The sequence below is a fragment of the Elephantulus edwardii genome, unplaced genomic scaffold (assembly GCF_000299155.1).
Source record: "Elephantulus edwardii isolate Elephantulus edwardi_28Jun2011 unplaced genomic scaffold, EleEdw1.0 scaffold00093, whole genome shotgun sequence".
Lineage (NCBI taxonomy): Eukaryota > Metazoa > Chordata > Mammalia > Macroscelidea > Macroscelididae > Elephantulus > Elephantulus edwardii.
Window position 1 is genome coordinate 10,781,699 of NW_006399843.1, and position 11,001 is coordinate 10,792,699.

The 11,001-nt window shown below is 40.6% G+C and overlaps 1 protein-coding gene across 2 annotated transcripts in view; it reads left to right on the forward strand.

The window, feature by feature from the left end:
• RNF214 (ring finger protein 214) overlaps nt 1–9,776 on the forward strand; it is a 48,170-nt gene extending 38,394 nt beyond the window's left edge. For both annotated transcript variants that reach the window (XM_006890814.1, XM_006890815.1), the window contains 9 exons: nt 3,824–3,920; nt 4,078–4,166; nt 5,761–5,851; nt 6,021–6,119; nt 6,308–6,684; nt 6,820–6,952; nt 7,145–7,249; nt 8,258–8,353; nt 9,182–9,776. In XM_006890814.1, the coding sequence (XP_006890876.1) occupies nt 3,824–3,920; nt 4,078–4,166; nt 5,761–5,851; nt 6,021–6,119; nt 6,308–6,684; nt 6,820–6,952; nt 7,145–7,249; nt 8,258–8,353; nt 9,182–9,247 (1,153 nt within the window). In that variant the 3' untranslated portion in view covers nt 9,248–9,776. The remainder of the gene's footprint in view (nt 1–3,823; nt 3,921–4,077; nt 4,167–5,760; nt 5,852–6,020; nt 6,120–6,307; nt 6,685–6,819; nt 6,953–7,144; nt 7,250–8,257; nt 8,354–9,181) is intronic.
• Nucleotides 9,777–11,001: the final 1,225 nt, after the last annotated feature.

Consider the following 11,001-nt stretch of genomic DNA (forward strand, 5'->3'; position numbering starts at 1 on the left):
CATTTTGAATAATATTGCATGAGTTCCTTGGTTTTCAATATAGCGTATTATTCCATTTTGTAAATATATCACAGCTTCTCTATCCATTCATTTGTTGATCGGAACTTAGGTTGTTTCCAACTCTTTGCTATTGTGAAAAAAGCCACAGTAAACGTGGGTGTGCATATGTCTGCTTGAGTGGTGGTTATGGTTTCTTCGGGGTATATTCCCAGTAGTGGAATTGCTGGGTCAAATGGTATTTCTATTTGCAACTTTTTGATAAAGTACCATACTGCCTTCCATAGAGGTTGCACCAAATTATTAATTTTAATGAAAGTTTACAGGGGCTTTGGATTTCCATTCATTCATTATTCCACTTTTCACCCTTTCCCACCTTGGCCCCCTCCCCCGCTCCAGTTCGCTCTTCTCTTTGAAAAAGAAAAATTCTTTCATTTTATAAAATCCCTCCCCTCAAGTCCACTCCACTATGCAGCCTTTGTTTTGAAAAGTAAAAGAAAAATTCTTTCATTGTTATACAGTCCCTCCTCCTAGGTCAATTCCACTTATGCAGCCTTCATTCTGGACTCCTGTCATGACAATAATACCTAATCATGTATCCCTTTTAAACAGTTCTCTCCCTCATCTCTTTCAGTGCAGTATACATAATTTATCCCATCTTTCTCAGTCTCCCCCAACCCCGATGTCAGTCCCATTTTACAACAGTGGCACTATGCCGTATTTGTCCTTTTGTGACTGAGATATTTCACTCAGCATAATGTCCTCCAAGGTCACCCATTTTGAATAATGCATGAGTTCCTTGTTTTTCAATGCAGCATAGTATTCCATTTTGTGAATATACCACAGCTTCTCTATCCATTTGTTGATGGACACTTATGTTTCCAGCTCCTTCCTATGGTGAACAAAGCCATGATAAACATGGGTGTGCATATATCTGCTTGGGTGGCAGTTTTGGTCTCTTTGGGGTGTATTTCCAATAGTGGAATTGCTGGATCAAATGGTATTTCTATTTGCAACTTTTTGAGAAAGTGCCACACCACCTTCCAAAGTGGTGGTTTTACACTTCCACCAGCAGTGAATAAGGGTTCCAGTTTCTCCACAACCTCGCCAGCATTTGTTGCTTGCTGTTCTGTTAAATTTTGCTGTTCTTACTGGAGTGAGATGATAGAGTTTCAATTTGTATCTTTCTTAGAGCTAGGAATTTCGAATGTTCTTCATGTGTTTGTTTGCCATCTGAATGCCTTCTTTGGTGAAGTGTCTGTTCATATTCTGTGCCCATTTTTCCAATTAGGTTGATTACCTTTATCTTGTTGTGGTACTCGAGTATTCTGTAAATTCTAGATATAAGTCTCTTGTCTGACATATCATTGCCAAATATTTTCTCCCAGTCTGTGGCATCCCGTTTTACCCCGTTGGAGAAGTTTTTGGCTGTGCATAGGGATTTGATTCTTAGAAGGTCCCATTCATCTATTTTATCCTCTCCTGGTTATTGATTTTTTCAGCATTCTTGGAAGACTGTTTGTGTTGTGGATTAGGATTTCTAGAGTTCTTCCAAGCTTTTGTTTAATGAAGTTTATAGTCCTTGATTTTAGTCCTAGGTCCATGATCCACTTTGCCTTGGTTTTGTTTATGGAGTAGGGGTGGATCTTGCTTGAGTTTTCTGCAGATAGTTTTCCAATTTTGCCAGCACCATTTGTTAAAAAGGCTGTCGTTTCCCCACTTAACTGATTTCATCTCCTTGTCAAAAATCAGTTGACCATAGGTAGATAGGCTGGTTTCTGGATTCTCAGTTCTGTTCCATTGATCTATATGTCTGTCATTGTACCAGTACCACTGCCAGGGACTGATTGTGTGTGTGTGTGTGTGTGTGTGTGTAACGATTGGAGGGAGAGTCACATTTTGAAGAATATTTCATGATATGGAAAAATTAAAATTAGTGAATATTAAAAAACTAAAACAAAAATTTCTATTTTTGTTTGAAAAGCTTTTGCAGTATAGTCACACAGGGACAGTCATGTGCACCAGAACATCCATTTAAGCAATGTCTGACCACATATACATCCGTGGTCCCATAAGGCTGTAGAAAAATACAGTTCACACCACAGCAAGGTAAAAGTAAACAATCCAATTGAAAAATGGGCACAGAATATGAACAGACACTTCACCATAGAAGACATTAGGATGGCCAACAAGCACATGAAGAGATGTTCAAAATCCCTAGCTCTAAGAGAGATGCACATCAAAATAACTATAAGATACCACCTCACCCCAGTAAGAATAGCAGTATTTAACAGAACAGCCTGCAACAAATGCTGGCGAGGTTGTGGAGAAACTGGAACCCTTATTCACTGTTGATGGAAGTATAAAACCACCACTTTGGAAGGCGATGTGGCGCATTCTCAAAAAGTTGCATGTAGAAATTCCATTTGATCCAGTAATTCCACTACTGGAAATATACCCCAAAGAGACCATAACTGCCACCCAAGCAGATATATGCATACCCATGTTTATCACGGCTTTGTTCATGATAGCAAGGAGCTGGAAACAACCTAAGTGCCCATCAACAAATGAATGGATAGAGAAGCTGTAGTACATTCACAAAATGGAATACCATGCTGCATTGAAAAACAAGGAACTCATGCAATATTATGCTGAATGAAATATCTCAGTCACAAAAGGACAAATACAGCATAGTGCCACTGTTGTAAAACGGGACTGACATTGGGGAGGGGGGCTGAGAAAGATGGCATACATTATATATATATGCATTGAAACAGATGAGGGAGAAAACTGTTTAAAAGGGATATATGATTAGATGTTCTTGTCATGACAGGAGTCCAGAATGAAGGCTGCATAGTCTAGTGGACCTAGGAGGAGGGGTTGTATAACAGTGAAAGAATTTTTCTTTTACTTTTCAAAGAGAAGAGTGTACTGGAGGGAGGGGTGGGCAGGAAGAAAAGGGCAACAGTGAATGAATGGAAATCCAAAGTCTCTGTAAATTTTCATTAAAATTAATAAAAAAATGATTATTTAAAAAAATAGAAATAGAGTTCAGAACGACCGATTGCAGAATATGGAACTTAATGAATGCATACCTGTGTTTTGTCATGACTTGTATGTAAAGTGATTGTGCTACCAGTTGTTTAATAGCACAGTACATACGTAACTGTAATATATGTCTTGATAGTCCAGCACACACCTGTGTTGTTGGCTTATGTATGTACTGTGCTGTACTTGGCTAGCTCTGGTGGCACAATGGTTAAAATATTTCAATGCTAATAAAAATATAGCGTGTCATGTGACAGACTGCTAACTGAAAGTTTGGCAGTTTGAATCCATGAGCCATTCTGCTGGAGAAGGATGTGCAGTCTCCTCCTGTAAAGCTTCACAGCATTGGAAACCTGATGGAGGGTTTTTCTGAGTTGACATTGACTCAACAGCAGTGGGCATTGGGGCAGTAGAGATGAGTGTTGGATGGACTCTGCATTCTTCAGTAATAAGAGATAAGGTAGAAGAGAGAGGGGTGCCATAATGATTCTGAGCTCTGTTTAACATTGAAGGACATTTTCCTCTCAGTAGAGGCCTTTGCATGGAAAGTAAACTCTTGTTCTTGCTAATCATATTTTAGCAAAGGAAGATGTGAATATTCTTACTTTCAACTGCAGGCCGTTTATGCAGTGTTTAAATATTATTAACTTTTAGTTAATATTTAAAAGTAAGGCTTACTGTAAAACGTCTGTAAGATCAGTTTTAGTTTTACTTTTGAGTTGGTGTTCCCACGCAAGCCTAATAATTCTGATCTATCTTCTTGGCTTTTAACTTACAGGGAGGTATGGGAAATGGAACTGGATAGACTCAAGAACCAAGATGGTGAAATAAATCGGAACATTATGGAAGAGACAGAACGGGCCTGGAAGGCAGAGGTGTGCACAAGAGCTGATATATTAAAACCTTAGTTTCAGACTTGGGGTGGATATCGTTTTGATAGAGTATTACAAGAGCACTACCATTTAACTATTGCAGAGTAGCTTTGTGTATATAAGTCAATAAAATGTGTCTGTGTGTGTTTGGTTTCTTTAGATCTTATCACTAGAGAGCAGGAAAGAGTTGCTAGTGTTGAAACTAGAAGAAGCAGAAAAAGAGGCAGAACTCCACCTTACTTACGTCAAGTAAGTATATTCCCATTCAAGGATTTTGGTGATCTCATGTGATTGAATTTTTGGTTTTGGTAGATCAGTAAGCCTGTGTCTACTGTCTTTGGGAAGACCGTCTCTGTTTAGTACTAACTCTTTTCTCTACCTGTGGTCTAAACTACCTTATTCCCTAGCTCATCTTACCTATAATTTTATAGTTCTGTAATTTTGACTGTAGTTGATTCGATGGCATATTAGCAATGCATAAATTTGGATAAATGGTTATCCTAGCTGTCAGTACATAGATATTTCCCTCTTATATACAGGTAGATACAGCATCTTATCTTGCTACATGCAGTATTACAGTGCATGATTTGCTGGTGTTAGCATCCTCATACAAGTTCCCAAAGATGAAGATTATCAAATTATTTGTTGTTGTTGTTATGTGCCGTTGAGTCGCTTGCAACTCATAGCAACCCTATGTACAACAGCCCTAAACTCCACTCTGTCCTGTTCCAATTGCACTGTCTCTGACACTCCCATCCCAATTATCCCAGTCACTGAATCAGTCCACCTCATAGAGGGCCTTCCCCTCCTGCGCCATCCCTCCACCCTCCCAAGCATGATGTCCCTCTCTAAGGACCAGTCTTTCCTCACAACATGTCCAAAGTATGTTAGACGGAGCCTCAGAATCCTTGCCTCCAAGGAGCCACCTGGTTTAACCCTTTCCAGGACAAATCTGTTTGTTTTCCTAGCAGTTCATGGTATTCTCAGTACTCTTCTCCAGCACCACAGCTCAAAGGCATCGGTTCTCCTATCCTCCTTGGTCATTGTCCAACTCTCTGATGCATAACAGGTGATTGCGAAGACTATGGCCTGTATCAGATGCATCTCCAGAGAGACACCATTGCTCTTTAGTACTTTGGAGAGGTCCCTAACAGCAGACTTTCCCATGGCAATGCGCCTTTTAATTTCCTGGCTGCTGGTGCCAAGACTGTTGACTATGGAGCCAAGCAAACTAAAGCTGTGTACAATCTCAATCTCTTCACCATCCATCCTGATGCTGCCAATTGGTCCAGTGATTATCGAATTACTGATAATGAAAACCATTAATTCCAAAAAGGAAAATGAAGTATTTTAATTATGGCAGAACTGACTCAACAGAGTCCTGAGGACAGAGTCCTGTCATAAACCAAGGATTATCCACAGTCCTTTCTCACCTTGGAATTTGGAGGGTGCCTGTGCCATCTTCAGGCAGATGAAAGCCCTCTCTTTGTGGATCCTCTTTATTGAGTACTTGGCTTAAAAGATAATAAAGTGAGGTATAAGTCTTAGAATCTTGGCCTAGTGGTAAGGAGCTGCAACTACAATCCCAGAGGCGCACGGTTCGAATCCATCAGATGCTCTGCCGGGGAAGGAGGGACAATCTCCTCCTGTACCAATCAGATCTGATTTGACGGTACACTCACACAAAAACAATAAAAATTTAAAAAAAAAAGACTTAGAATCTTAGAATTCTGGTGCATCTGCTTATACGTTTTCTCTTAAAGCTTATTAGCCAATTATTACCTCAGAGAATTAAGGATAAAGCTTTCTTTAATTCTGTAAATTCCTGTTGGTTTCTTGGAAGGTCAACTCCCCCAACACTGGAGACAATTCGTTCCAAACAGGAGTGGGAGACAAGACTGAATGGAGTTCGGATAATGAAAAAGAATGTTCGGGTAAATATAATAATGGGTGATTATGTAGTCAATGTAATTCTGTAATTAAGTGCTTCCTGTGACAGGGAACAAACCTCTTGCATTGTGAATCTTACCATTCCCTTTATTTACCTGATACATGGTAAATTGTATCTTTTTCTAAAGAGGCTTTGTATTTTCTATTTTCTAGGACCAGTTTAATAGTCATATCCAGTTAGTGAAGAATGGAGCCAAACTGAGCAGCCTTCCCCAAATCCCTACTCCTACCTTGCCTCCACCCCCATCTGAGGTAAGACCTGGCTTTAGCGAGTCTGTCTGTCTTTGTTGGTGGCAGAGCCAGTCTTCACCTACTCTCCTTATAAAGATATCGGGGTCTTTCTTATTTAGCGCAAGAGTTGCTCGTTGATTTCTGCTCCAGTTTCTTAAACTTTCTTTTTCGTCCTTTCTCTCTTGTCTTCTACTTCTTCCCCTCTGCAGACAGACTTCATGCTTCAGATGTTTCAGCCCAGTCCCTCTCTGCCTCCTCGGATACCCTTCTCCATTGGGCAGGTCACCATGCCCATGGTCATGCCCAGTGCAGACCCTCGCTCCTTATCTTTCCCAATCCTGAGCCCTGCCCTTTCCCAACCCAACCAGCCTTCTCCACCCCTTCCCAGCTCCCATGGGAGAAACAGCCCTGGCTTAGGGTCTCTTGTTGGCCCCCATGGTGCACACATGCCCCCTGCTGCCTCCATCCCGCCTCCCCCAGGCTTGGGCGGTGTTAAGGCTTCTACTGAAACTCCCCGGCCCCAGCCAGTAGACAAACTGGAGAAAATCCTGGACAAGCTGCTCACTCGGTTCCCACAGTGCAATAAGTAAGTATCTTTCAAGATTCATTTTAAGAATTTTTGTCAGAGAAATATTTATGGGTTAAAATAAGGAGTTAGAACATGGCTGTGTCACATGGGTATAGTATAGAATCTCTCTGTCTCAACAATTTTCTTCCTTAGAGCCCAAATGACCAACATTCTTCAGCAAATCAAGACAGCACGTACCACCATGGCGGGCCTGACCATGGAGGAGCTCATCCAGTTGGTAGCTGCACGGCTGGCAGAACATGAGCGGGTGGCAGCAAGTACTCAGGTAGGAGCAGCTACTCACAAGAGAGCTCAGTCTTGCTAAGACGGTAGGGGAGAGGCCATTTTCAGAAAAATTTGGGCTCGGAAGAAGCACTGCAACCAAGAGTATCTCATCTGCTCCCTTCCTCTATGACCAGACTTTTTGCCATGTGCTTAGTTAAGACTTTATTCACTTTGATAATGTTTCTGCCTACAGCCACTTGGTCGGATCCGAGCCTTGTTTCCTGCTCCATTGGCCCAAATTGGTACCCCAGTGTTTTTGCCTTCTGCTCAAGTTTCCTATCCCGGAAGGTCTTCACATGTAAGACTGTTTTTCTCTCAAAACTGGGGTGTGGAGAAGCTGGGAATGAAGGGGAGAATAGGGTAACAGGGGAAGTGCAGAAAGAAACTGTCATCCTATCAGCTGAGTTGTTTGATGCTCCAGCTGGGAAATTGCAGATAATTTTGGTAAGAATATACAGATGAACTGTTACTTCTTTTGGTGTCAAGTTTAGGTTTTTTGGTTTTGTGGGTGTTTTAGAAGACTATGGCTAGTTTTTGTAACTATTTTGAATTGTGTAGCTGAGTGACAGAATTCTGTTCCACATGCTGTGGAACGATTATCATTCACTATGATTACAGAACACGTCTGCTTTCAGGGTCCCCCATTCCCTCCTCTCCATAGCTCCTGGGAACTCTTGCCTCTACACGTTTGTCTGTTTTACATGTTTCATATATGTGGGCTCATACAGTGTTTGTCCTTCATTTTTTACTTACTTCACTCAGAAGAAACATTTTCAAGGTTCATCTATATCATAGCATGTGTCAGATTCTATCTTTATAGCTGAATATTACAGCCATAAACCATTGTATGCCTGTACCACATTTTGTTTATCCACTTATATGTTGATGTGTTTACCAGTACTTTTTGGCTGTCAGGCATTAATGCTGCATGAATATTCATATACATATATTTGAGTTGAGTTCCTGTTTTCAAGTCTTTGGGGTATATATTTAGTAGTAGAATTACTAGTTTATATGGTAATTCTGTTCAACTCTTTGAAGAATCACGAGGCTGCTTTCTACAGCAGTTGTACCGTTTTTCATCCCTACCAGCAAGGTATCAGGGCTCTACTTTCTCTACATCTTCGCCAATACATCTTTCTGGTTTTCTGATAATAGCCATTCTGGTGACTAAAAGGGGATATTGTTGTTTGATGGCATAAAATCTTTTTGCTGAACAGAAGTAGCAGATGGAATTGTGAGCATAACAGAAGACAAGGTGACGCAGAGGTTACTTCTTCTTTGGACCATTCCTCCTGTTTTGCAGGCTCCAGCCACCTGTAAGCTGTGTCTAATGTGCCAGAAGCTTGTCCAGCCCAGTGACTTACATCCGATGGCATGTACCCACGTGTTACACAAGGAGGTAGGCACTACACTACCTTCCTCTTTTTCCACTCTGTCAGCTGAGAATTATTCTTGGGCAGTCTACTCTGTTGCTGCTTATCATTAATATCCAGATGTATGGTTTGTGCTGAATTGTGGCTTAAACATAAACAGACTCCATAATATAAGTAGGATCTCCCACCTTCCTTTTTCCCATTCCCTTTAGGGAATGGAACAAGCAGTTTATTCTAGAGCATAGATAGGTCTTTTCCTTGAAAAATGCACATTAAGATAAAATCCCACTTATCTAATCCTTATTTAGCATTATAAAGATAATTTTCTTATATTAAAGAAAATGGGATATTAGAATCTGAATCCAAGATTAGTAACTCCAGTAACAGAGTAACTTCAAAGTCTGCTTACTACAGATTATCTTTACAACCTGACAAGTTATTCCTATTTCTTATTATATCACTAGGCAGAATTAAGTCTCTTAGCAGCAGGGGTAATTCCTTCTTTACTATTTTCTTTCATTTTGTTTTTCTAAGAGGTAAAAACTGAATTTAAACCCTAATTCTTGGTAAGAGAAAATCCTAAATAAGATTAGAAGTATTAGGTGTTTGGTATTGGGAAATGGAAGCTCACCTCGCCTAAATGGGAACAAGTTACACTAATATTCAACAGAAGCACCTTCACACTCTTATTAGCACATTGTTAATGCTCCCTGTAAGAAAAGGGCAGGTTTGTATATTTTAATGATTCTTTGGAGGGGAATGAAATAGCCCTTTAACTTAGTGTATGTTCCTTTTCCCCTTTATTATTTCCAGTTTTTCATATAAACATGAGGAATGTTTTTCCTTCTTTTCAGTGTATCAAATTCTGGGCCCAGACCAACACAAATGACACTTGTCCCTTTTGTCCAACCCTTAAATGATGGCTTTGACTGAGAAGGAAGAAGAGAAACTGATGTGAACAGGAAGCAGCGGGTCAACATTTCTAAAACTCTATATTTATACAGTGACATATACTCAGCCCTGTCCGTTTTTATTATGTAGGTAATACATGTATAGAAAGTCTGTTTTCAAATGTTCATAAATGGAAGTATGTATATAATGCAGAATTGATCTGTTCTCCCTCACCCTGCCACTCTTTTGGGGGATGCAGATTGAATGGAAGATGATGTTGAGTTTGACTTTGAAATTATGATATTCCTGCCTAGGACTGTTTTAAAATACACTATAAAAACCATCTAGGAAGCTGCTGTTGTTGTAAAGCCATCCTGCTTTGATTTGGCTCGGCCTCCAGTCCATTCTCTTAAGGCTCTGATGTGCAGGTTTGAACCCTGGTGCTCACCCGCTGTCCACCCAGATGCCTTGCTTACCGAAAGCCTCAGGAAGCCTCTGCATTTTTCTAGCCACTCTATTGTATTCTATTATTATAAAATAAGACTGAGGGGGGAAAAATGTAACTCTAATGAGTTGACTTTTCATTGAATATTTTACTGTTACCGCTCATTATTTGTACATAGACATTAGATTTACAGAATATTCTGTTTCACATCCGCAAAATTCACAATCCAAGAATAACAACATAACCAGGTCCCATTTCCCCCACACACTCCCACAATCTCCTCTCCACCCTACTTCCTGGAAATAGTCATCGATTAGAAACTGGCACAACCCACAGGTTTTTCCTGGGCCATGCCATCCTTTGCTGCCACTGACTTGGTTTCTACTCAAGCTCTGACAGACCACCTGCCCTTGTGAAGTCCTCACCTCTACCCTCTCATTTCTGGTCTCCTGGTCTACCTAGCCCTCCCCCCGCCCCCTCCCCTGCAAAGGTTAAGGCAGTTGGTTCACAACCAAGTTGTTTGGTGACCTTGGGTGAGCTCTAGACAGGCACTGGCGTGAGGAGATGTCTGTGCAAAATTACTTGCAAAATGATCTTAGAATGTTGGGTTTTAACTTTAGAAACAAGAAAACTATGGGGGACATGTTTCCTATGCTGGGAAAAATGGAGACCAGAATGATAGGAAGAAGGGAGGCTGGATTTCAAGTGTTTGCATCCTTACTCTGTGGATAGCTTCCAAGAACGAGACCACTTTTTCACCAATGTTTACTGAGCCCTTTTGAATTTCAGGTTTGTACCTGGGAAAGCTGGGACTCCGTTACAACTCTGAATCTTTCCTTGTCCTTTTTTAGCTTTACCCCTACCAGAAAAGGCTTCAGCTCTCTTATCTCTGGGAATTAACCAAGTAAAAACCAATTTTTTTTTTTTAAAAAAAGCAAAGAAAAGTGTTCTGGAGAAAGGACATTATATTACTAAAGCTGACTTTCCATTTTGGGGACCTGGAAATGCTTATTGCTCAGGGTAGCAAAGACTTCAAGTCCAACTAAATTCTCTTCTTTCTGCCCTTTTTCTGGCTTTGATCCTTGCTTGTCCATTCATGGACATATTCTTCCTTCTCTGGCCCAGATTTACATCAATTTAATCTAGACTTTTCCAGGTCCTCCTTGGCATTTTACAGAGTGACATGGCCTGAGTGCTTGCTTCACTGCTTTGAAGGCCAGAAACCCCAATTTCAGTGGTTAATGAATATTAGTGTCTCCAGTTTGGTGGCCATCATGAACAAGAAATGGGGCAATATGGAGAGCAATGCCTTTGTTATTTATGTTTGGGGAATTTATT